This window comes from Corythoichthys intestinalis, chromosome 1 (genome assembly GCF_030265065.1).
Source record: "Corythoichthys intestinalis isolate RoL2023-P3 chromosome 1, ASM3026506v1, whole genome shotgun sequence".
NCBI lineage: Eukaryota > Metazoa > Chordata > Actinopteri > Syngnathiformes > Syngnathidae > Corythoichthys > Corythoichthys intestinalis.
In genome coordinates, this window is record NC_080395.1 from 23,952,225 (window position 1) to 23,976,693 (window position 24,469).

General features: G+C 38.7%; 3 protein-coding genes across 6 annotated transcripts; all 3 read left to right on the top strand.

Moving 5' to 3' along the window:
* Nucleotides 1-458: 458 nt before the first annotated feature.
* On the top strand, nt 459-12,186 carry LOC130912013 (gastrula zinc finger protein XlCGF57.1-like). 4 transcript variants are annotated; one of them, XM_057830020.1, is made up of 4 exons: nt 459-813; nt 968-1,106; nt 4,551-4,772; nt 10,336-12,186. In XM_057830020.1, the coding sequence occupies exons 1-4, from the start codon at nt 808-810 to the stop codon at nt 10,383-10,385; spliced, it is 417 nt and encodes a 138-aa protein (XP_057686003.1). In that variant the 5' UTR covers nt 459-807; the 3' UTR covers nt 10,386-12,186. The 4 variants fall into 4 exon arrangements, with proteins under 4 accessions (XP_057686003.1, XP_057685758.1, XP_057685842.1 ...); XM_057829775.1 differs by lacking the exon at nt 10,336-12,186 and having other exon boundaries at nt 4,551-6,511; XM_057829859.1 differs by lacking the exon at nt 10,336-12,186 and having other exon boundaries at nt 968-1,088; nt 4,551-6,511.
* On the top strand, nt 10,404-19,367 carry LOC130912096 (zinc finger protein 771-like). Its single transcript, XM_057829904.1, has 5 exons — nt 10,404-10,536; nt 11,730-11,793; nt 12,918-13,057; nt 16,609-16,866; nt 17,911-19,367. Exons 1-5 carry the CDS (start codon nt 10,404-10,406, stop codon nt 18,663-18,665), a joined length of 1,350 nt encoding a protein of 449 aa, XP_057685887.1. The 3' UTR covers nt 18,666-19,367.
* A 29-nt stretch (nt 19,368-19,396) lies between these two features.
* LOC130917001 (gastrula zinc finger protein XlCGF17.1-like) lies at nt 19,397-20,619 on the top strand. Its single transcript, XM_057838069.1, has one exon. The coding sequence runs from the start codon at nt 19,633-19,635 to the stop codon at nt 20,467-20,469; it is 837 nt and encodes a 278-aa protein (XP_057694052.1). The 5' UTR covers nt 19,397-19,632; the 3' UTR covers nt 20,470-20,619.
* Nucleotides 20,620-24,469: the final 3,850 nt, after the last annotated feature.

Below are 24,469 nucleotides of genomic sequence, written 5' to 3' on the forward strand. Positions count from 1 at the left end.
TCAGACATCTTTTCAGTTGAAATATTTGGCACCATACACAGTTGTCATTCTCCTATCAATTTCAACTTGTTTGCACCCATCACTTCAGCAACAAACAACATGATAACTGACCACTGTTCCATCCCCTAAGACCCCTCTCCTCCATCCTGGAGCAGGCTTCTAGGTTGGCCATCTTTGTTAATCGCCAAAACTCTCCAAAGTTTTTTTTTTTTTTTAATCTGCAAAAGAAATTAAATCCACGTGAAAAAGAAGTAAAAAAAAAAAAGCAAAAAAAATAAGTAAGCTTCTATCTTATACCAAAAAAATCATCTTATTTTTTGAATGACCCTCGTTTTACTTATTATTATTGAATATATTATTTTATTTCAATAAAATATAGTGAGGATGGTCGCCTACTTCTTTCAAAACTCCTCAACATATTACACTGAAGTCTCATCGCTTGAATGGTTCGACTTCCTGTTTACTTCACGCAACGTTTAAATATTCCGTGTACTCTTTATCAAACCAAACGACATCTTTCAAAGCATTCTAATCAGATAAGTACCAGAGTAAGGGTTTATTGGACTAAAACTTCACAACTTTAAGCTTGGTGGAAGTCGTTTGCCTTTTTGTTGAAGCTTTCGAGGGTCACTTAGCTTAGTTTTATTTGGCTTAGCTCCGCTCGCTAACCAAGAGACGGTAACGCAATTCAATCGCTTTCGCGTAACGCCACTTCCGATTTGCATATATTTTTAAATGGGGAGTTGCCATTTTCCCCAGCATTTGAATGATTACATTTATATTATCTATCACGACGAAACGTAAGAAATGAGGGTAAGTTTTACTTGTATGCAGTATCAGACTTGCTTTGACGTAATTGTGATCAGTGATTGTGAATTTAGGGCAAAATTTCCACATCCGACTCATGATCGGACAAATATTGACATGAATATGATTTGACTTGACACGTTTCTTCCTTATTCCAAAGAAAATCACGCACCGGGGCTCGGAGACGGAAGAAATGTCCGAAAAAGCGCAAGCGACGTGGCTGAGTGACAACTCCCCTTCAGACCTCAGTGGACAATCCATTGTACCAGTTCCTGTGTGCAGTAAGCACTTTGGGAGTGGTAAATTTACTGTCGGATTGGTAATAAGTAATAGTGGAAAAGGCAAATTCTAGAGAAATTGCTTGGGGATGCTTTGCTCTCCAATGAGTTTTCAGGTGACCTTTTGTGTATTGTACATTGGTCACTTCCTCTTGATTTTGGGGCATGTACAGGTCACTTTCTGTTGATAGGAGGTCACTCGCTGATGATTTTGGGGTGATTCCCGTGTCACTTCCTCTACATTTTGGGTCACTTCGGGTAATTTTTTGGGGTCAAAAATAATGACCACCGAAGAAGGTTTTTTTTCTGGGTACGAGTTGAAATATGGAAACGTATGTTTGTGGGAGTTAAATATGCAAATAGGATATAGACACACAGTGAATACGATAAACAAAAACCATGAGCCTGACTTGATCTGGTTACCAAGAGAAGGTTAAACTTCTTTGTTAAATCTCACAAGCACCAGAATAAACTTTGGTCAAATATTCATTTATTTAATGTGAAACAGAGCTGCATCAGAGGGTTCAAAGAGTCGCATGCAGCTCTGGAGCTGTGAGTTGCCAAATACTGATCTATATGTACTGTTATTATTACAGCATAACCTATTACATTATTGTATTCTGTTCTAGTCCAAAAATAGACCAAAATCAATGAATTCCAACTTGAAAAATGGACAGAAATAAAACATCATCCGACCTGTCTCAAGAGCACGAGTGCCCTCTAGTGTATAATGCTCACACATGCACAGGTAAACACATTTTCTAACATCAAATTAATACCATCATAACTCCGGTTTTCCGTGGTCTATCTGTACCAGATAAAAACTGGGAGAAGAACGGTGACTGCAATGTTGAATGCTATGTTTATTTTTTACGGCACTTTAAAGCTCATGGGACTCAGAGGATAACGTGCAAATGCAAGTTTCTTTGTTGTCATGGGACATTATTGTTTAGTCTAATTAGTATAATGGAATCATGTGTTTTTTTTTGTGAAACAGGTAGAGCAGCTGTGCTGGCTAAAATCAATTCAGAAAGGAAAAAAGTAACGACTCTGGTGTAGCCAAAATAGTTGAGTAAGAGTAGTGTTTGTTCTTCACGCATCAACTCAAATAAAAGTAAAAAGTATGGCATTAAAAAACATTCTTAGAAGTACATTTTTCTCAAACAGTGCTTAGGTAATTGAACGCATTACTACCCACTGTTCTGAGAGCGTCCACTTACTCACATAGAGGGGAGAGCGGGGTTCTCTGTCTGACTCGCTGCATCCACGAAGGCTCACGTGAGGCCGGGATTGTCAGCCACTGGTGTTCATTTGATTATTTTTTTCTTAACGTGATTCTGTGTATAATCCAGATTGTTTGATCACATGGTTACTGCAGTTTAATGTTGACACTTTCCCTTTCACTCAAACTCAACGGATAACACACATTTGTCTAATATATATATATATACTGTATATAGAAAAAGTGTGCACTGTGATCTTGTAGAACTTAAACACATACAAAAACGAGTGAATCAAACATACATACATCCATCCATCTGTCCATCCATCCACCCATCCATGGCTCCTCTCTACGCGGAGGAGTAGCGGCTCGACGCTGAGTCCCTCACGGATGACCAAGCTTCTCACCCTATCTCCAAGGGAGACCCCGGACACCCAGCGGAGGAAAACTCATTTCGGCCGCTTGTATCCGGGATCTTGTTCTTTCGGTCACGACCCACAGCTCGTGACCATGGGTAGGAACGTAGATCGACTGGTAAATCGAGAGCTTTGCCTTTCGGCTCAGCTCCTTCTTCACCACTAAGGACTGGTGCAGAGTCCGCATTACTGCAGACGCTGCACTGAATCAAACATAAGCAGATCAAATATGACCGGTAAACAGAAAATTGGCATCCTGCCTCCCCTCTCCCTACCTCAATCAGATATTCCCACGTAGTCACAGCTGATATTAATTAGGTGAAAGAGTAGCCACACCAAGTCGTGCTCAGATTCCTGCCTCTAAAACCCACCTCTGTAACAAAGTGACCCAAAAAGGCCCCAAGATTAATAGGAAGTGACCCACGGTAGAGAAAAGCATCCTCACGCAATTTTTGCAAAAATTGCATTTGCTCGGTTTTAACATTTTTCGCTGTTTCTGTATAAAGGACCGTATGCAGTGCATGGCTGATCAGGGGTCGCGTTAACCGAATATTTTCTGTTGTTGACCGTTTTTTTAAAAACGGTGACGGAAAAAACTGAAGTCCATCCGTCATTTTGACAGGTTGTAATTCACACCCCAGACCACAGGGTGGCGAGTGAGCATATTAATTAGCTATTGTCTCTCTTGATGCATGACGTCGTTGGCCTTACTCGGAAAAATGTCAAGGCAACTGAGTGTTTGCCTGGCACGGCCAGACTGTTCTCCCTGTATTTTTCAAACACTGAGAGAAAAGTCTGGGACACAGCCTCTCGAGTAGGTACAAAATCAATCGACAAATCAGATTTGTTTATTTGCGTGACGTGTTCTTCACGAGCAACGTCACTCTTGCGCGCCGAAAGTCGTCTCTACAACAACACGGGTGGCGGGAGAGCCGAGAATATGTTCCAATCCGCGGTAAATTCAGTTTTAAATGAGCTAACACACATCGACACGAGACATTGACAACAGTCTGTCTCGCGCTAGCCATGTTGAATAAACTCCGTTCTCGTATGTTTACTTCCGTGCGCAAGTCCCTCGTCCTGCCCTCGTCGCTTTGCTAACGGCACGTCTGCCCGTCGCTGAAGGGTGCACTCCGCTGTCTGTTTGCCTCTTGTTAAGCTTGTTCGGACAGAATATTAATTAAAAATGAATGAAAACTAAATACTATTGAATATGTCATTATTATCATTTTAAAAATGTAAGTGACGGGTAAAAATAGATTATGACCGGATTTTTATGACACTGTCAGTCAAAATGACATACAACGAAAAAGTCTAGCGCAACCTCTGTGGCTGATGGAATTAAATTCAAATTGGGGTTACGATTCTTACAAGGCTATGATTCACTTTAAGGCTCGGTTTCACTTTTGATAAGACACTGACATTTTTTTATGCTGTCTAGCAGATTTCCCTGTCATAGAATGATGGCAAACTGGCAAGCCTGTGCATGTAAACATAAAAACACCTCTTGAAAGCTAAACTTCAATTCTAAACAAAGCTGCAGTACTATTTAGCAGACATGGCCATCATTTCATTAGGTTTGTTGACCAAAATCCAAATGGAGCTGAGCCTAACAGTTACTGACCAGCTGTGAACCGGCCAGTTTGGCTACCACTGATGGCGATATGTGAAGTGGGAGGGCTGCTAGGGAATGAATGAAAGTTAAGAAACAATTTAAGTTAAGAAACCTAATTTAAATTGGTTGGTTGATTAAATGCCACATAATTGGACATAGACTCTGGCAAATCACGTGATTTTTTTTTTTTTTTTAAATCCTGTGTCTTGCAGACGTCACTCTAGAACATCTTCACCCTGAGAAGCATAATCAGACCCACATTAAACAGGAGGAAGATAAGATGACATACATTAAAGAAGAAGAACAGGACCATCAATTTGCCATGTTTCCATTGACTGTCATTGTGAAGGATGAAGAAGATGATGGTCCAAGCCAAGAGAGAAGAACTGCAAAAACTTCGAGCCACAACCTGTTTCAAGACATGACATCAAAAGGTGAGGGACAATTGCAACCGGACGGCTTGTTGTCTCCACTCTCGGACAGTGACGAATTAACATCACACTCTTCTGATACTGACACTAATGAGGAAGATGTTGAATTTGACCAAAAGTGTTCAAAATCCTTAAATGAGTCATCGTTGAAAAAATACACGAAAGAAAGCACGGGTGGGAAACCTTTTCCATGTTCACTTTGCGATAAAAGATTTTCTCGGAAGCAACAGTTAATAAAACACATAAGAAGACATACAAGAGAAAAACCTTTCCTTTGCACATTTTGTAGTAAAACATTCACAGTAAAGGGAGAGTTAGACAGACACGCAAGAACACACACCGGGGAGAAACCCTTTGCCTGCTCATTTTGCGATAAAAGATTTTGGTGGAAGCAAGAATTAACAACACACATAAGAATACACACTGGACAAAAGCCTTTTGCCTGCTCAGATTGTGGTGAAAGATTCACCAAGAAGGAAGAATTAAAGAATCACACAACGAAACACACCGGGGAGAAACCATTCGCTTGCACATTTTGTGATAAAAGATTCATTGAGAAGGGAAATTTAAACAGTCACACAAGAACACACATTGGAGAGAAGCCTTTCGCCTGCTCACTTTGTGGTAAAAAATTTTGTCGGAAGCAACAGTTGACAATACACACGCGTACACACACTGAGGAGAAACCTTTTTCGTGCACATTTTGTGGTACAAGATTCTTCAGCAGGGGAAATTTAAACAGACACACAAAAAGCCACACTGGAGAGAAGCCTTTTCCATGCTCAGTTTGCGAAAAAAGGTTTTATTGGAAGCATCAGTTAACAGTACACACAAGAAGCCACACCGGAGAAAAGCCTTTTCCCTGCTCCATTTGTGGTAAAAGGTTCACTAAGAAAGGAGAATTAAGTAAACACACAAGAAGACACACTGGAGAAAAGCCTTTTGCCTGCTCAGTTTGTAGTAAAAGATTCACTCTTAAGGTGAAATTAAATAAGCATGCAAGAATACACACCAGGGAGAAACCTTTCGCTAGCTCACTTAGTGATGAAATATTTTGTTGGAAGCAACAGTTAACAACACAGACTGAAGAAAAGCCTTTTGCATGCACATTTTGCAATAAAAGATTCATTGACAAGGGAAATTTAAATATTCACACCAGAACACACACTGGAGAGAAGCCTTTTGCCTGCTCATTTTGCGATAAAAGATTTTGTACAAAGCAACAGTTAACAAGACACACTTATACACACACTGGAGAAAAGCCTTTTCCCTGCTCAGTTTGTAGTAAAAGGTTCACCACAAAAATAGAATTAAACAATCATGCAAGAACACACACCGGGGAAAAATCTTTCGCTTGCACGGTTTGCACGAAAACCTTCTCCTTAAAGGGAAACCTAACGAGACACACAAAAACCCACTCGGCGGAGAAACCATTTTCCTGAGCCGTTTGCAGTAAAGATTCACTCGCAAGGGACATTTCGAAACGAACATAAGAAGCCCGACTGAAGAAAAACTTTTCGATGACAGCGTGACAACTTTTTGTCAATTCTGCCACCATTGACAGTAGAAAATGTGTTTAAATTTCTGAAGTCAATTTCCTTTAAGCTTCTTTTGAAAAGTTTTTGAAATTATTTTGCAGGTCATGTTCTTTTTCAAATCTACCCAATATATATTTTTTTTAATTTGATGACTTGGACAACATCTCTTTCTGTTGAGGTTGTTTCATAACTTTATACCTTATGCTGTTGTACTGTTTTTGGCCATTTTACTTCTGAATGTTGGCATTTGAGAAAATAAAAAAAACTTGGATTCTGCCCTTCCCTTGGTTGTTTTTTGCTCAGTTTCCAAACTTTATTTTAAAAGTTTTAGGGATGATGTCTTTAAGTCTTGTGCGTTGTAATATTTTGAAATCCTTCTAATTACAGAATTACTAGACCTTTTTATCATTATTACTATTAAATATACTAATTACTGACTGACTTTTTTTTACTTCCTCTACTGTGAATTATTTCTAAAGCTTTTCTTTGGTCTATCAATATGGGTTGTATTATACCAGTACCCTTTGCATTGCATTGATTTCAACACAATTGGATGACTATAGAACATTTTTCTCATTAAATTATAATACAATTTCTATTTGAAAGCATATTTTACTTCATGTATGAGCAGTGCCGCTAACAGATCACTCTCCTCCCCCGTTGGCCGCTTGCCACTTGCCACACATTGATTATATCAACCCTATATTAACCCTTTCATGTACAAATTATGATTATTATTTTTAAACCGCACTCATTTAACTCATACGCTGCCGTTGACGGAGCTGGAGACCCAATCCGTTTTCACTGGGAAGGACAAATGAGCTCCCAGTCAAAACGGATTGGACATTTAGAGCCGTCAATAGTTCTAAAACATGAGCATTCACAATGAGTTAGGCGTCTATCACCGTCAATAGCATGCAATGACTTAAATACTATTTTTAAAACAAATAAACTTTTGAGTGTTACTGTGGGCCGTAGTCGGCGTGTGTTTCTGTTTTGAATCATTTTAATTTTATTGATTCAGTTTTTTATCAACATTTTTTTTTATTTATTACTTTATACTTAAAATATATATGTACGGTATCTGCAAAAAAATGCGGAATAATTAAAATAATATTAATAATTGCTTATTTTCAAGTTGGTTTTTTTTCAATTTCTAAAAGTAGTTACTTTCCCTATAAAGGATTAAAGATAAATTGAGAAAAATAAATTACCAAAATGAGTCACTTACTAAATAAAGGGGATAAAAAGTGCCAACTTTTGAATAGCTGTGAACTTTAGCGACCTCTGTCTCTGAAAGGGTTAAACTTTTGGTCCCTCTAAGTCTAAGAGTGAAAAAGAGTGCTTTAAATGTGCTCTCATTCCTTATTGGTTGTCTATCAAAGTCAAATGAAACAACCTGCTGTGAGTTGAGGCTTCTTGCAAACAGCAGCCAGTCCTGGCCATTCCTTCGCTTGAGACGTTCCAGTGCTTTAACGGAAGCGAGTTTATGTTCCCTCCTGGTAAAAGAAGAGAAGAGCAGCGGAAAAAGTACACGCTGGATAATGTCCAAACATTCAACGTACGGATTTTACGGACAAGAATTGGACCCTTCAAAATTGAGTTATTGATATTTACGACTCAGTTTCGAATATATTTATTCAATGTAATGAATATTTTTGGAGTCCAGTTAAATCGTAGTGGGCGCCCATTTCGTTCTAAACGCTTCAACATATTACACTGAAATTCCAGCGCCTGACAGTTTCTACTTCCGGTTCATTTCACGCAGCGTCTGTGTACCCACGACAGACTTGCAGCTCTTCGTGAACCCTTCTGACCAAACGTGCTCCTTACAGGCATGCTGATCAGATAAGCACTGAAGTAAACATTGAGTGGGCTAAAACATCCTAACTTGAAGCTCTGCGGAAGGCGATTAGCGTTATGTTGAAGCTTCATCGGCTAATTTATTTATGCTTAGCCTAGCTCGCTCTTCAAGACACGGTAACACATTTCGATTGCTTTCGCGCAACGCCACTTTCCATGTGTGTTTTTTGTTTGTTTTGTTTTGACCTAGGGGTCGCTGTCATTGTTCTAGAATACTATTGTAACCGCATACTCGTTCTGTCTGTTTTAAAATCAGTGTATCTTTGTCAAGCAAAAGGAGAAAATGCCCTTGACATATTTTGTTTCCCAGTCGTGTAATGACAAACAACAAAGGGGTGAGTTTGCGCACCTTTCCAAACTACAAAAGTATCAAACAAATTTGATGATCACGCTTAACTTTCTAGTGCTGCGCTACATGTTGATAGACAATTGCAAAAAATCTGCACCTCATTCTGCGTGTGAAATCCTCTGTTGTTATTTTTTTGCGGGTGGGGTATAGGAAGATGGGAAGGGAAAACTAATTGTGTTCTACTTTAATTATTAAACCTATTCTGTCATTTTTTTGTTTGGTGGCAAGGATTAGAATCACAAATTATAAAATAAATCAGGAATGTGGCTCATACAGGATTTGTGTAAAAAATATGATCTGTGATCACTTAAATGTCGCTCGTAGAATTTCATAGCACCTTTGAATAAAAATTAGGGTTACTACTGTTACTACATCTAATGTTCAACTGAATCAAAGCTCCAGTACTATTCCAGAGTCCAGACAGCCATTGTGTCACTAGAGCATAATTGAAATTGAGCCTGACAGTTAACGACCAATTATAAATAGGCCTGTGTTTGGCTGCCATTGACGGCGATATACGTCCAATCCATTTGAACTAAAGTTCATTCGCTGCCATTCGCCCACTTCGAATGGGTCGAACTGTACAAGTTATAAAATAATGTAAATTCACAACAGCAGGATGATTGGATGTAGACATGTGCCGGTTACCGGTTTCACGGTTTACCGTGGTGTGAAAACGTCGCAGTTTCAAAACCACTAAAATTTTCCGTCATACTTTAGTACGGTATTCGCTATTTTTCATGTGCCACAATGCAGCCGAAGTGGCTTGGTGCGGCAGCGCTCACCCTTCCCCTGTTTGTTGCCGTGAGTGTCAGTGACACTATTCTGCTAAACAGCCAGCAAACCCAAAAACACACCTTCCAAACACAAGGCGTACTTTTCTTCAATTTATTGAGCGCTCAAATCGTGGTGAAATATACAAACGAAAACATTTAAAACGTTATACAATTCGATTTTTCCACGTGTGATTAGGTTCAACAGGATAGCAGTAGCACCATTAAAAAGTTCGCCAAAAACAAAACACACATTTTCCTTTAAAATTCAATATGCAAACTAACTAAAACTTACAAAGACAAATGTTAGGCTAGCCTGAGCTGGGAGAGCAGCTTCGTCGAGTTTTTATGTCTCACAGCCGCTGAGTGAGAAACAAGCTTGAATGAAGGGGGAAAGAAAAAGGATCGCGTCAAAGATCGCTAATTGAGAAAGGACATTTTACATTTTAACTAATCTATAAAACTGACTTATACATTTTTAACTAACTTATGAATTCTTTGTTCTTTTTAACACAAAGGCATGGCATCATGTAGACCAGAGTTGACACAGTGGCTGAAAATGGCGAAACTTCACTTGAGCTCCCCCCCTCAAAAAAAGTCATACAGTATATATTTTTATTTAGAAGTGTTTTTACTTTTTTATAGCAATTATTTTGTTCTTACTCTAATATTGAGCAACTTGAGCTGTGGCTGTGGGTATAGTATAGGTTCTATTTATTTTAATTTTATATAAAATATTTGTTATTTTTTGTTAATTCATCTATTTTCACATTATATTCATGTTCCAATTTGCAAATATGTTTTGAAAAAAAATCCTGTTCAATGGGAAATTATTATTATTTTTATTTTTTATTTTATTTTTTTTTAAACCCATACACCTCAAAATTTTGGAGCTATAATTGCAATACCGTGATACCGTGAAACCGCGGTATTTTTGCTCACGGTTATCGTACCGTCAAAATCTCATACCGGCACATGCCTAATTGGATGTGGACTCTGGCAATGGCAAATCAAGTGATTTCTCTTCATTCTGTGTCCCGCAGACATCATTGACGATCTTCACCGTGAGATGCACGATCCCCCCCACGTTTAACACGGGGAGGAGTCGGAGATGGCGTACATCAAAGAGGAGGCGCAGCCAGAGACCCCCTATATGAAAGAAGAAGAACAGGAATATGAAATTATCACGTTTCCATTGACTGTCAGTGTGAAGAGTGAAGAAGATAAGGGTCCAAGCCAAGAGAGTAGAGAAGAAAAACCGGCAAGCGCCAGTTCTTTTCAACACATGACAAAAAAAGTTGAGGGACTATCTCAATCAGACGACCTGATAGCGCCACTCTCTGAGAGCGACAATGTAACATCATACTCTTCTGACACTAACACCGATGAGGACGATATTGACTTTGACCCAAAGTCTTTGAATTCCAAGACATCATTGAAAAGAGACACAAAACAATGTGTGAATGGGAAACCTTTTGCCTGCTCATTTTGCGATAAAAAATTTTCTCGGAAGCAGCCGTTAACAAGACACATGATAAGTCACACTGGAGAAAAGCCTTTTGCCTGCTCATTTTGCGATAAAAGATTTAGTTTGAAGCAACAGTTGAAAATACACACGCGTACACACACTGGAGAAAAGCCTTTTCTCTGCACACTTTGTGGTAAACGATTCAAAGAGAAGGTAGTGTTAATTAGGCACGCAAGAACACACACTGGCGAGAAGCCTTTTGCCTGCTCACTTTGTGAAAAAAGATTTTGTACGAAGCAACAGTTAACAAGACACACTTATACACACACTGGAGAGAAGCCCTTTGCCTGCTCCGTTTGCGATAAAAGATTCACTCAGAAGAAAGATTTAGGCATACACACAAGATCACACACCGGGGAGAAACCTTTCGCTTGTGTGGTTTGCAATAAAAGATTCTCTCGGAAGAACATCTTAAAAATACACATGCGTACACACACTGGAGACAAGCCTTTTCCCTGCTCAGTTTGTAGTAAAAGATTTACCACGAAAGTAAAATTAACCAGTCACACAAGAACACACACCGGGGAGAGCCCTTTCGCTTGCGCGGTTTGCAGTAAAAGATTTTCTGAGAGGCAACAGTTGAAAATACACACAAGAAGTCACACTGGAGAAAAGCCTTTTTCCTGCTCACTTTGCGATAAAAGATTTTGTCTGAAGCAACAGTTAAAAATACACACGCGTATACACACTGGAGAAAAGCCTTTCGCTTGCACGTTTTGCAGTAAAAGTTTTTCCCGTAAGTATAGCTTAAAAATACACTTGCGTACACATACTGGAGAGAAGCCTTTTGCCTGCTCCATTTGCGATAAAAGATTCTCTCAGAAGAAAGATTTAAGCAAACACACAAGAACACACATCAGGGAGAAATCTTTTGCTTGCGCGGTGTGTGGTAAATCCTACTCCCTACAGAGAAATCTAACAAGACACACAAAAACCCACTCTACGGAGAAACCATTTTCCTGAGCGGTTTGCGGTAAGAGATTTATTCGCAAGGGACATTTAGAATCGCACATAAGCCACGCTGGGGAAAAAAACCTTTCAATTTCAGTGTGTGACCAAAAAGATCTGATTTGTGCCATGCATTTACAGTATGCTTGCTCATTCCCCCTGACAGTGACATGAGACAATATTCGGGATTTATTATTTTTAATTTAATGTATTGGGCTACATTTCTTTATGTTGAGGTTGTTCAATAACTTTATACATTATGCTGTTGCACTGCTTTTGGCCATTTTACTTCTCAGTGTTGGTATTTGAAATATTAGGTTGTTTGCTCATTTTCCAAACTACTACTATTTTAATGGTTTTAGGGATTTTGTCTTTTATTAAGTCTTATATATTGTAATATTTTCCAAAGGTATTACTATTAAATATACAGTGTTAATTACTTTTTTTTAAATTCCTCTACTGTGAATTATTTTTTTCAAGCTTTTTTTCTGTTCTTTTAATACAGGTTGTATATACCAGTACCCTTTGCATTGACTTGATTCTCATATTTCAACACAAGTCGACATTTATGGAATCATTCTAAATTATAATTCAATTTGTTGTTAAATGCATATTTTGCTTAATGTTTGAGCACCGTCAAACAAAAAATGTATTTTCAAAAAATGTTACTTCATATTTATATATTTTTTTCAATCATAGAAAAAAGTTTTGGAATGCGAAAAAGTATCTGAGAATCAAAAACTTTCATTTAAACACTTAATTTTTAATATATATATATACTGTATATATTGTTTGAAGCAACATTTTTTTTTTTTTTTTTTTTTTTTTTTGCTGAATCATGAAGACACAAATGTCCTGCCCAAAATGTGGCCGAAACTACTAACGTTTTTCAATTGAAAAAAATGTATTTTTTGATTGAAGCAACTTTAAAAAAATATATATATAAAGACACAAATCTACCTTATGGAGCGGGGAAAAACCGACAAGTTGGATAAAGACCAGACTTTCAACGTATGGATTTACAGACAAGTTTCTGACCGTTCAAAATTCAGTTTCGGATTTGTTTATCAAATCTAAGTGGTGATGTTCCAAACGCTTCAACATATTACAGTGAAATTCCAGCTCCTAAACGTTTCTGCTTCTGGGAAGAAAAAAAACGTTCTGCTTCCGGTTCACTTCACGGCTTCACGCAACATTGGCGTATTCAAGACAGGCTTGCAGCACTTTCGAAAACCCTTCTTCTGACCCAAAGCGCTCCTTACAGGTCTTCTCATCGGATAAGCACCGAAGTAAGCATTTAGTGAAGTAAAGCATCCCAACCTGAAACTCTGTGGAAGTTTGGTTTTATGTCAAAGTTTCCCGTGCTCACTTAACTAAATTTTGCTTAGTTTAGCTCGCATAACAAGACACAGTTAACGCATTTCGATTGCTTTCGCGCAACGCTATTTCCCATGGTTTTTTTTTTTTTTTCCGTAGGGGTGTCGCAGTCATGTTGAAATGATTAAAATGAACATTTAATAACATTGGATGCTTCTCGACTTCTTGATAAAACACTACAACAAATGTCATTCAAATGACGGCAGACCATCTTTTTGACACAAAGCCATCAAATAAGTAAAAACTTATATTTAAAAAATATATACACTGTATATACATTTGCCCTGCCCACTAAAAGTAAAGAAAGCGCGGCTGGCTTGACCACGGAATTAGGCTCGAGCGTTTACGTCACAGCAACGCGAGATCATGCGAGATTTGCGACAACGCAGCCATTTCGGAAGCACGTCTGCATCACGGGACATTTAAACTTAACGGCAAATACAATGGCGTACCGCACGCAGGCTATTTTTAGACCGTGACGTCGCATCGTAAAGCGGAAGTAAAGCCGAAGTGGGACATTATAGACCCGCCCTCGCATAGACCCCACGTAAAAAGTGCTACTTTTCGCCGGTAATCTTTCAAAAACGAACATGGCGATCACGCATTGCTTTTTTGGAACTTGTAGAAACGACTCTAGACATTACGACCATGAAGGATGTTTTCTTCATACGTTCCCGGAAACCAAAAACTCGGGAGGAAAAAAATGTGAAAACCGAATCAACTTGCGCGGACTTTAACACCAGCTCGGCGAATCCATTCACGTTTCATATGCAGTAATCATTATGTTGGGCTGGCATGGTCTTTCAGAGGACAAAGAGGTAAGCCATTTTTATATTTTTACTTTATTTTTTTTTTGCGTAACGTTGTGCTGTACTGCTTCTGTCTGACAATGAATGACCTGAAAAAACTACAATGGTATCTGACTGCCACTGTTACCGTTTCTGTTATATATATATATATATATATATATATATATATATATATATATATATATATATATATATATATATATATATATATATATATATATAACAACTTTAGTAAGGGGGAAGTGTAAATAAATTATAGGATTAAGATGTGTTATCAATGAAAAAATTTAAAGTGTTCATTGGCTGTCACTGAGTAGCATTTGCGTCCGCTACACAAAGCTAACTAAATTACCCCCAAGAACGGTAAGAGACGTAGGACAACCAGAGGATATATAAGAAAGACAGGGCTGATGGTAAAGGATAGCTTGTTGAAACCGGAGAATGTCATTGTCAGTCGCGTCGATTAAAAAAAAGCTAAAGCTATGCTTAGGTCGGCTCGTTTTTTTTTCGTCTTTTTCAGCCTTCGACGCTAAAGCCATCTCTTTAACTGAACATTTTTATGTTCTTCCACATCTATGCCAGTCAATTTGGCACCAGGCACATCATTTTCGGAGAGAATTGGTAGGTTTAGCGCTGTAAACATCTCCTGCGTACACGATTTCCATTCATTTCCTATTAGGGACAAATGGTGGCTTGTCCTTGCATAGCAACCGTAGCTAATGCCATGAATATTAATGAGCGGAAGTGACGTGTTGCTTGCGGTACGCCATTCAACTACGAGTGCCAAAGATGGAAAAAAGTAAGGAAAACTTGCCAGTTCGATACAGAGACAAACTTGTTACCACGGTGAAGGACAGATATGTGAGCAATTTTAAGGATGTGAACAATGTTGACCTTTACAAGCAAGCCGAACACAAATGGAATAAAGATGTCGACAAGCTTCCACCACTACGCGAAATGGACATCATGCTGTATTTAGTGTTTGGTGTAAGTTACTACACTAATCAGCAATTCCGAAACTACAAATCGCTACAAAGCTACGAACAGTTTTGCTGCGGATGGGTGCAGGATCTGCACATTATGACCATAGCAAACGGCAACACCATCTTTCTAGCAAAGGTAGGCAATGTGTGTTTACATTAGTCTGTGACCACGGATGTACAAATTTTTTGTTGCAGAAAATGTAGCCTGTGTACAAATTCTTTGCCACTCTCTCACGTCAAAATATTACAGCTTTTTCATTTAGCAACGACAAGAATTATGTCCTATGAAGACAATGCACATGTATGCATGCTAGTTGTTTAGCTGTAGCTATAGCTAACAACAGGCCGACTTAGGGCATAAAGTTACCGAAATTTGCGTAAACAAACGAAATTAACTTACCGGAGTGGAAGTGCATAGAGCAAACTCTGTGTGTAACTGGAGAATCAAACGTTATGCCCTTCCTTCTGTTCGAGGCCACCCATGCCATTCTTCGACGTTTGGTAAGTTCAGATATGACCTTTCCCTCGCCTTTTCTCCATGTAGGGATCCGGAAGAAACTCAGTGGTGTTCCGTCGAGCTGTACATTCTCCTTTCTATTCAATCAGGTTGTTGCAATTCTTTACCGCACAATAATTTTCAACCATTTTTAAAGGGCGACCTGTGTTGAAATGCCTCACTATGTTTCTCGCTTCCAAAATCGCGATAGCGGCGGAAACCTCGCGAGTGCAACGTCATACGCTCGAGCCTAATAATTACAAAACGCGGCTCAGTTCACCGCAGTCTAAAAGTCTACAAAACAAAGTTGGAGTAATATGTGTCCCCCTGACGTCACGACCAAACGAACAACAGCTCTTTTCAGTTTGCCGCCATTCTTTGCAAATGTAGATACAAGTATTCTATTGTAACTGTATGACCGTTCTATTGTCAAATGAGAAATCAGTGTGTCTTTGTCGAGCAAACAGAGAAAATGCCGTTGAGATGTTTTGTTTTTCAGTTATGCAATGACAAACAACAAGGGGTGAGTTTGCGCACCTTCGAAAAGGACAAAAGTATACCCAAATTTGATGATGTCTAACTTTCTAGTACTGCTCTAGTTATTACATGTTGATAGCAGAGAGCAAAAATCTGCTGCTCATTCTGCGTGTGACATCTTCTGTTGAGAGATATTTTTGTGGAAGGGCCAAAGGCAGCAAAGAAAGGAAGACTAATTATTTCTACTTTTATTATCAAACCTTCTCTGTCATTTTTGTTGTTTTTATTTTTGTAAGAAAATATGGGCTGATAACATTTTTTTTCATTTTCATATTTTGTTGTAACATTTTATAGCATCTTTCATTAAAACTATTACTACATGTAATGTTCAACTGAAGCAAAGCTGCAGTAATATTCCAGAGTCCAGACAGCCATTGTGCCACTAGATATGTTGACCAAAATCCAAATTGAGCTAAACCTGACAGTTAACGATCAATTATGAATAGGCCTGTGTTTGGCTGCCATTGACTGTGATAGACGTCCAATCCATTTGAACAAACGTACATTCGTTGCTACCCTCACGCTTCGATTGGACGGAAGCATACCAGTGATAAAATGATGTAATGTCACAGCAGAAGGACGATTGGACGTGGACTTTGGCAAATCACAGGATTTGTCTTTCATTCTGTGTCCCGCAGACGTCACTGAAAAAAATCTTCCCTCTGAGAAGCACAACCCCACCCACGTTACACAGGAGAAGGAGTCGGGCATGTCGTACATCAAAGAGGAGGCGCAGCAGAAGACCAACTACATGAAAGAAGAAGAACAGAAAGATGAAATCACCACGTTTCCGTTGCCTGTCAGTGTGAAGACTGAAGAAAATAGAAGTCCAAGCCAAGAGAGCAGCGGAGAAAAACTGGCGAGCAGCAGCTCTTTTCAACACCTGACAACAAAAGGTGAGGGACTTTCGCAACGGATGGCCTGATAGAGCCACTCTCGGGCAGCCACGGCGTAACATCACACTTTTCTGACACTAACAGTGATGAGGAGGATGTTGACTTTGACCCAAAGTCTTTGAAACCCTTAACGAAATCATCATTGAAAAGAGGGGAAAAAAAAATTTTGCGAGTGGGAAACCTTTTCCATGTTTACTTTGCGATTAATAAAAAAATTCAGAAGAAGCCGTTAACATCACACATGAGAAGAATCATTGGGGAAAAGGCTTTTTTTCCGCACATGTTGTGGTAAAAGATTTCACCGAGAAAGGTGAATTCAGGAATCACGCAAGAACACACCCTGGAGAGAGGCTTTTTGCCTGCTCCATTTGGAAATGATTGAACTCCCCAAAACGCCTGTCTCCCAAAGCACATATACAGTGTGCATTTCAGGGGGGGTTGCACCAGTCAATTCATTTCAGAGTGTCAGATTTTGGGTTAACGTTACGTTTTGCCTGAGAATGTGGATTTCACCCAGATCCTCCGTGTCCTTGTGCCCAAAAATAGTCTTTATGCTGAAGATTCTCATTGTGCTCAAAAACATTCACATTCTTTCATTCCACACGTTCATTGACAGTTTATCTTGCATTTATTGCAGCTCAATAAATGTCATTAACTGCCACAGTCTGCCTCAGAGTGACACATTTTGGGCTAAAATAGCCAAAGTTGTGTTTCTCCTGACACATGGATTCCACCTATATCCTCCATGTTCTTTAACCCGTATGTACTCCTTGAGCAACCACAAGAGCTGTGCATGGCTCCAGGAGGTTCACTGTTTTATTGTTATCCAAACATGCTCGAAAACAACAATATGGGGTCATGCCAAATAGCCAGGCGGGTTCTCGTTCGTCATGCTGCCTCAACAAACGTTCATTCGCTGCCACCCTCCCACTTCAAATGGACAGAAGTGTAACAGTGACCAACTAATGTAAATTCACAGCAGAAGGACAAATCGACGTGGACTCTAGCAAATCACATGATTTCTTTTCATTCTGTTTCCTGCAGATATCACTGAAGATGATCTTCCCCTTGAGAAGCACAAGCCCACCCACGTTACACGGGAGGAGTCGGAACAGTATATCAAAGAGGAGGCGCAGCCAGAGACCAACTACATGGAAGAAGAACAGAAAGATGAAATCACCCCGTTTCCATTGACTGTCAGTGTGAAGACTGAAGAAGAGGAAGGTCAAAGCAAAGAGAGCAGAGGAGCAAAGCCAGCGAGCGGCAACTCTTTTCAAGACCTGACAATAAATGGTGAGGGATGTTCGCAACCGGACAGCCTGATAGCGCCACTTTCGGACAGCGACAATGTAACATCACACTCTACTGAAACTAATACTGATGAGGAGGATGTTGACTTTGACCCAAAGTCTTCGAAATCGTCAAAAAAGTCATTATTGGAAAAAGACACAAAAGAATGCACGGGTGGGAAACCTTTTGCCTGCTCACTCTGCGATAAAAGATTTTGTCTGAAGAAACATTTAACAAGACACACGAATACACACACTCGAGAAAAGCGTTACGTCTGCACATGTTGTGGTAAAAGATTCGCAGAAAAGGGAGAACTAAACAATCACACACGAATACACACTGGAGAGAAGCCTTTTGCCTGCTCACTTTGCGATAAAAGATTTTGTTGGAAGCAACAGTTAACAATACATGCAAGAACACACACTGGGGAGAAGCCTTTTGCCTGTTCAATTTGCGATAAAAAATTCTCTCAGAAGGGACATTTGACATCACACACAAGAACACACTAGGGCTGTCCCAAACGACTAATTTTCTCCCGATTAGTCAGCCGACTATTTTTACGATTAGTCGACTAATCTAATAATTAAAAATAATAATAATAATGTTGTTTTTGTTTACTAATTTAGCAATGAAATTTTTGTTGACGCTTATCAATTCACAAAAAACATATTGGAACACTTAAATTATTTATTAAAGTACAAATAAACACATAAATAATAATAAATCACAAATAAACAATTAGTTCAAATGCTGATAGAATTTACTAGTGTAGCATCCCTGATTGAAAAGGTGGTCTCTTAAACTGATGGTTTACAACTTTTATTCCATCCTTGATGTAATCACACTGTAAGAGCTATGGTGCACACAAATAAAACAACACAATAAGAAATTAACAAAAACTTTTCACCTTTTTCCTTTTAAACCTTATTTATATATCAGTGAATTGCCTTTACCTTAATTTATTACCTTATCATTGACAATCTCTCCCTTGAGTGCAATCACTGTATATACTGTATATATTTATGACCTTTTAACCTTATATAATTTTCTATACCATAAAATAAACCATAACATGAAATAAACCTTTCAGTCAGCATTAAGGACAATACTAACAGCACTATGGGCCCATTGTCAATGAAACGTTATTATTCAGTAAGGCGACAGCACCCTCTGGTGTACAAAAAAAAGAAGAAGAAAAAAATTACAAACGGTGACGGCGCTTGAGGTGTTTATTCACGGCTGACCTGCAGCCAAGCTTGGCATTTAACAGACAGGACAGAAGAGTGTACCCTCCGTTGTTTCTTTGAAATAAGTCAATGTTTTGGACACTCTGGTGCGCTTTTTTTGGGTTTGTGCCGCTTTCCCCGCTTGCATACAGAGCATCCGACATTCTGAACTTTCCACGCATGTATTTTTTTTTAACCCTTCATTAACCGTCGACGGGATGTTGTGCTCGTCGACGGATTTACGTCATCGATGACGTCGACTATGTCGACTAGTCGGGACAGCTCTAGAACACACACTGGAGAGAAGCCTTTTGCCTGCTCATGTTGCGATAAAAGATTCTCTCTGAAGATAGATTTACGCATACACACAAGAACACACACCGGGGAGAAACGTTTCGCTTGCGCAGTTTGCAATCAAGCGTTTTCCCGGAAGCATCACTTAAAACTACACATGAGTACACATACTGGAGACAAGCCTTTTCCCTGCTCAGTTTGTAGTAAAAGATTCACCACGAAGGTAAAATTAAACTACCACACAAGAACACACACCGGGGAGAATCCTTTCGCTTGCGCAGTTTGTGGTAAAAGATTTTCTCAGAGTCATCAGTTGAAAATACACACAAGAAGTCACACTGGAGAAAAGACTTTTGCTTGCTCACTTTGCGATGCAAAATTTTCTGATGAAGGCAGTTTAAAGAAACACAAAAGGACTCACACTGGAGAAAAGCCTTTTGTCTGCTCGTTTTGTGGAAAAAGATTTTCTTGGAGTGAACACTTAACCAGACACACAAGAAGACATACTGGAGAAAAGCCTTTTCAATGCTCAGTGTGTGGAAAAAGTTTCATGAGTAAGATTGATTTAACGCGGCACACAAGAACACACACTGGAGAGAAGCCTTTTCCGTGCTCACTTTGTGATAAAAGATTTTCTACCAACCGACAGGTAACAACACACACTCGTACACACACTGGAGAAAAGCCTTTTGCCTGCTCACTTTGCGATAAAAGATTTTCTCGGAAGCAGCACATAAAAAAACATGTGTACACATACTGGAGAAAAGCCTTTCGCCTGCTTAGTTTGTCATAAAAGATTCACCACAAAGGTATATTTAAGCGATCATGGAAGAATACACACCGGTGAGAAACCTTTCGCTTGCGCGGTTTGCGGTAAGAGATTTTCTTGGAGTCAACAGTTAAAAACACACACAGGAAGCCACAATGGGGAAAAACCTTACAATTGCAGTGTGTGACAAAATATATTTAATTCTGCCTCATATTTAAAGTGGGAAAAGCATTTAAGTTTAATAATTTAATTTGCCTTGAGCCTCTTTTGAAAAAGTTTTGAAATGATTTTGCAGGTCCCGTTGTCACTCAGACCCATTCATTATTCTTGATTTCATCCAGTTTTGATTTAAATGAATTTGCCTACTTTCTGTTGAGATTGTTCGATAACTTCACACATCTGGCTATTGTACTGCTTTGCAACATTTTACTTCTGAATGTTGGCATTTGAAATACTTTGATTCTGCCCTTTCTTTGTTGTTTTTTTGCTCAAATTCACAATTCTATTCGAATAGTTTCGGGGAAGGATTTTTTTTTTTAGTCTTTTGCACTGTAACATTTTGAAATCTGCTTAATTATAGAATTACTGGGCCTTTTTATTCTTATTAGGAGTCAACAATTTTGTTGACTTTTTTGTACTTCCTCTTTTATGAACAATTTTTCATAGCTTGGATTTATTCCCACATATTTGTTCGTTTTACTTGGTATGTGTTCATTTCCACATTCTGTAACCTGTGACTCTATATGGATAGGATTTGAATCGGAGCTCTGAGCTTCTTTCCTGTTGCAAGGGCATCGTAGGCAGATAAAAGTAATTGCAGCTGCAGAGGGAATTTCCACTTTGGTGTGAGCGACACAAGTGCCATTACAGCGTAAATTTGTGGGCTGGCATCAGCCTGCCTATTTACATATGGAATAATAAAAAGTGTATGATTCAGAAGGTCGAGACCAACTCTTCTCGAAGGCATCATGTTGCACTCGATTTCATCATTCTTTTATGACTAAATGTATTTAACGTAGGTTTATATTGCTTTCTTTTTGCTACTGAATTGTGTGTTGTCATCTCATGTTCATTTGGGAGAATTAAAGAACCTGTGAAAAGAGAAAATCGACCTTTTCCTTCTTCAAGCTTTTCTCTGTTCTGTAAATATGGGATGTATACTGTATATCAGGGGTCCCCAAACTTTTTCCTGTGAGGGCCACATAACCCTTCTCTTCTCTGATGAGGGGCCGGGGTAAGTTTGTAACAGAAAAAGTGTGACGATTGCAGGAGTGCCTAAATGTAAAAATGTATTGTTTTTCAGAAAGCCACAATCAAATAACCCTTTCTGGATTCTTCACGGAACCAAAGTAAATAAAATAAAAATGATATAATATAATATAATATAATATAATATAATATAATATAATATAATATAATATAATATAATATAATATAATTAGGGCTGTCAAATTATTAAAATTTTTAAGCGAGTTAATCACAGCTTAAAAATTAATCGTAATTAATCGCAATTCAAACATCTCTAAAATATGCCTTATTTTTCTGTAAATTATTGTTGGAATGGAAAGATAAGACAAGACGGATATATACATTCAACATACTGTACATAAGTACTGTATTTGTTTATTATAACAATAAATCAACAAGATGGCATTAACATTAATATTCTGTCAAAGCAATCCCTGGATAGAAAGACTTGTAGTTCTTAAAAGATAGATTTTAGTACAAATTATAGAAATTTTATGTTAAAACCCCTCTTAATGTTTTCGTTTTAATAAAATTGGTAACATTTTCAATCAAAAAAATTAACTAGTAGCTCACCATTGTTGATGTCAAGAATTACACAATGCTCATGGTGCATAAAATCAGTCGCACCCAAGCGCCAGCAGAGGGAGACAAAAAACACAAGTAACAAGTGGACATGACACTGCTGTCATTTTAATCTGTTTGAGCGGGGCATATGCGTTAATTGCGTCAAATATTTTAACGTGATTAATGAAAAAAATTAATTACCGCCCGTTAACGCGATAACTTTGACAGCCCTTAATATCATATCATATCATATCATCAGGGGTGCACATAATTTTTTTGCCCAGGTTCTCAGAGGAGGACCTGGAGATGTGACTTGGTCCTCATTGAGCTTGAGAGCCGACCCACCTGATGTGATAAATTTATGACAAGCTTTACTTAGAGCCAATTAACTTTGATTAATTATATTAACAGTTAATGCTTGATTAACATCAACTGGCACAACAAAATTGCCATTACTTTGAAGTGAAATGTAAAGAAATAAACATAAAAGCACCAATTCAAAATAAAGGGCATTATGCGGCTCCCACATTAACGCCAAGCCTTTTTAAAAGTGGGATGTCCTCCTCATAAGACCTAATTGAACGTGCATGTTTAGCTTTGTAAAATGCGAGCAAAAACACGTTTGTCAGTGCATGTCGCTGTTCATTACCTTTATTCCGCCCTATTCCGCCACATGTCCATAGGGCGAGTGGGGTCCTGTTTGACATCGATAGTTTGCTTAATTGCCACATGCTCTCTGTTTTTTTCGTGCTTTTCAAAGTTTGGATGGCTGAAATTCTTTGACCCTACATAAAATGCGTTGCTCTAATCGGCGACATTGGGATTCTCACGGCACATTTTGTACCGCATTTCCGTGCGAGCATCATTCGCCTCTAGCCATGGTACCTCCTGTAGCCACTTTTCAGCAAAAGTCCTTTTTTTCGGTAGCTCCGGTGACGTCTCTGTCGTCTGTCTGTCTTTTGACGGGGGTGGGGGAACACAGAAGTAATTACTCAGTGTGGCCTGCCTCATCGACATTTTGAGAAGTTATTTTCTCGTGTCCGCCGCAAATAGAGTGGTCAGCCATCGGTACGCAAAAGCGTATGGAAGCCGTTGAGGGCCAGCGCGTTTGTCTACGTCCAGTACGCATGTGCGGACCACTTATGTGCACCCCTGAATATAATATAATATAATATAATATAATATAATATAATATAATATAATATAATATAATATAATATAATATAATATAATATAATATAATATAATATAATATAATATCATGTAATATAATATAATATAATAATACTGTATTAATTAAATAGATAATAACCAAATAACCATTGCTCAGTTCTTCACAGAAAAAAGCCAGGACATAAATAACTCTATTGAGAAAAAATAATAATAATAATAATTTTTTTTTTTTACAATTTTTTTTTGTTTTGTTTTGTTCAGGGGGCCGGACCAAATGTGGCTGCGGGCCGTATCCGGCCCGCGGGCCGTAGTTTGGGGACCCCTGCTGTATATCATGTGGGTCAGACTTGTTTAGTTTTGGCCAAATAAGTGAACTCATTGGCTGCCATTGACGGTGCTCGGCGTCCAATCCATTTTTGCTCGTACATTCGCCCACTCTCAGTCAAAATGGATTGGACATTGAGCGCCGTCAATGGCACTGGAAGATGAGCATTCACAGCCAATCCTTCCAGTGTAAGTGAATTGGCCGTCTATTGTTGTCAATGAGTTAATGTTGGGTGACTTCCATGTCATTTAAGATACTTACAGGCACACTTTCTGTAAATTTTGGATCAGTTACTGTTGCTTTGTCGGCCATTTCCAGGCTACTTCCTGTTGGTTTTTGGTCACTACCTTGTTAACACATTGGCTGCCACTGACTTCGCCAGAAGTCCAATCCATTTTGACTGGAATGAACGAATGTAACTGTGGACACGAAAGTGAGCCAAGTGCGACAGTGCACGCCCTCGACCACGCAAATCTATGGTTTTACAACACCAATTTGATTTTTTATATGCAGAGGGTTCGTACAGGTCCTTGAAATCCTTGAAAAGGCTTGGATTTTACTGTCGTGTTTTCAAGGTTTTAAAAATGCTTGAATTTTGCGTAAAGTCCTTGAAAATGCTTGGAAGAGGTCGGTTAACAGTGTGTTCTCAGCACCCTATCTGCTTTTCCAAACAAAATTTCTCTAGCCTTCTGGGTCGTAAAACAATTTGGAAGA

Excerpts from the sequence above, each read along its gene's own strand:
- LOC130917001 (XM_057838069.1), top strand. The coding sequence starts at position 19,633 with ATGACGTCGACTATGTCGACTAGTCGGGACAGCTCTAGAACACACACT.
- LOC130912013 (XM_057829775.1), top strand. Across the intron at positions 1,107-4,550 it reads CAGTAAGCACTTTGGGAGTG|ACGTCACTCTAGAACATCTT; the intron begins GTAAATTTACTG and ends TGTGTCTTGCAG.
- LOC130912096 (XM_057829904.1), top strand. The coding sequence starts at position 10,404 with ATGGCGTACATCAAAGAGGAGGCGCAGCCAGAGACCCCCTATATGAAA. Across the intron at positions 11,794-12,917 it reads ATTTTCCTGAGCGGTTTGCG|AAAAAAAACGTTCTGCTTCC; the intron begins GTAAGAGATTTA and ends GCTTCTGGGAAG. Across the intron at positions 13,058-16,608 it reads CTCATCGGATAAGCACCGAA|ACGTCACTGAAAAAAATCTT; the intron begins GTAAGCATTTAG and ends TGTGTCCCGCAG.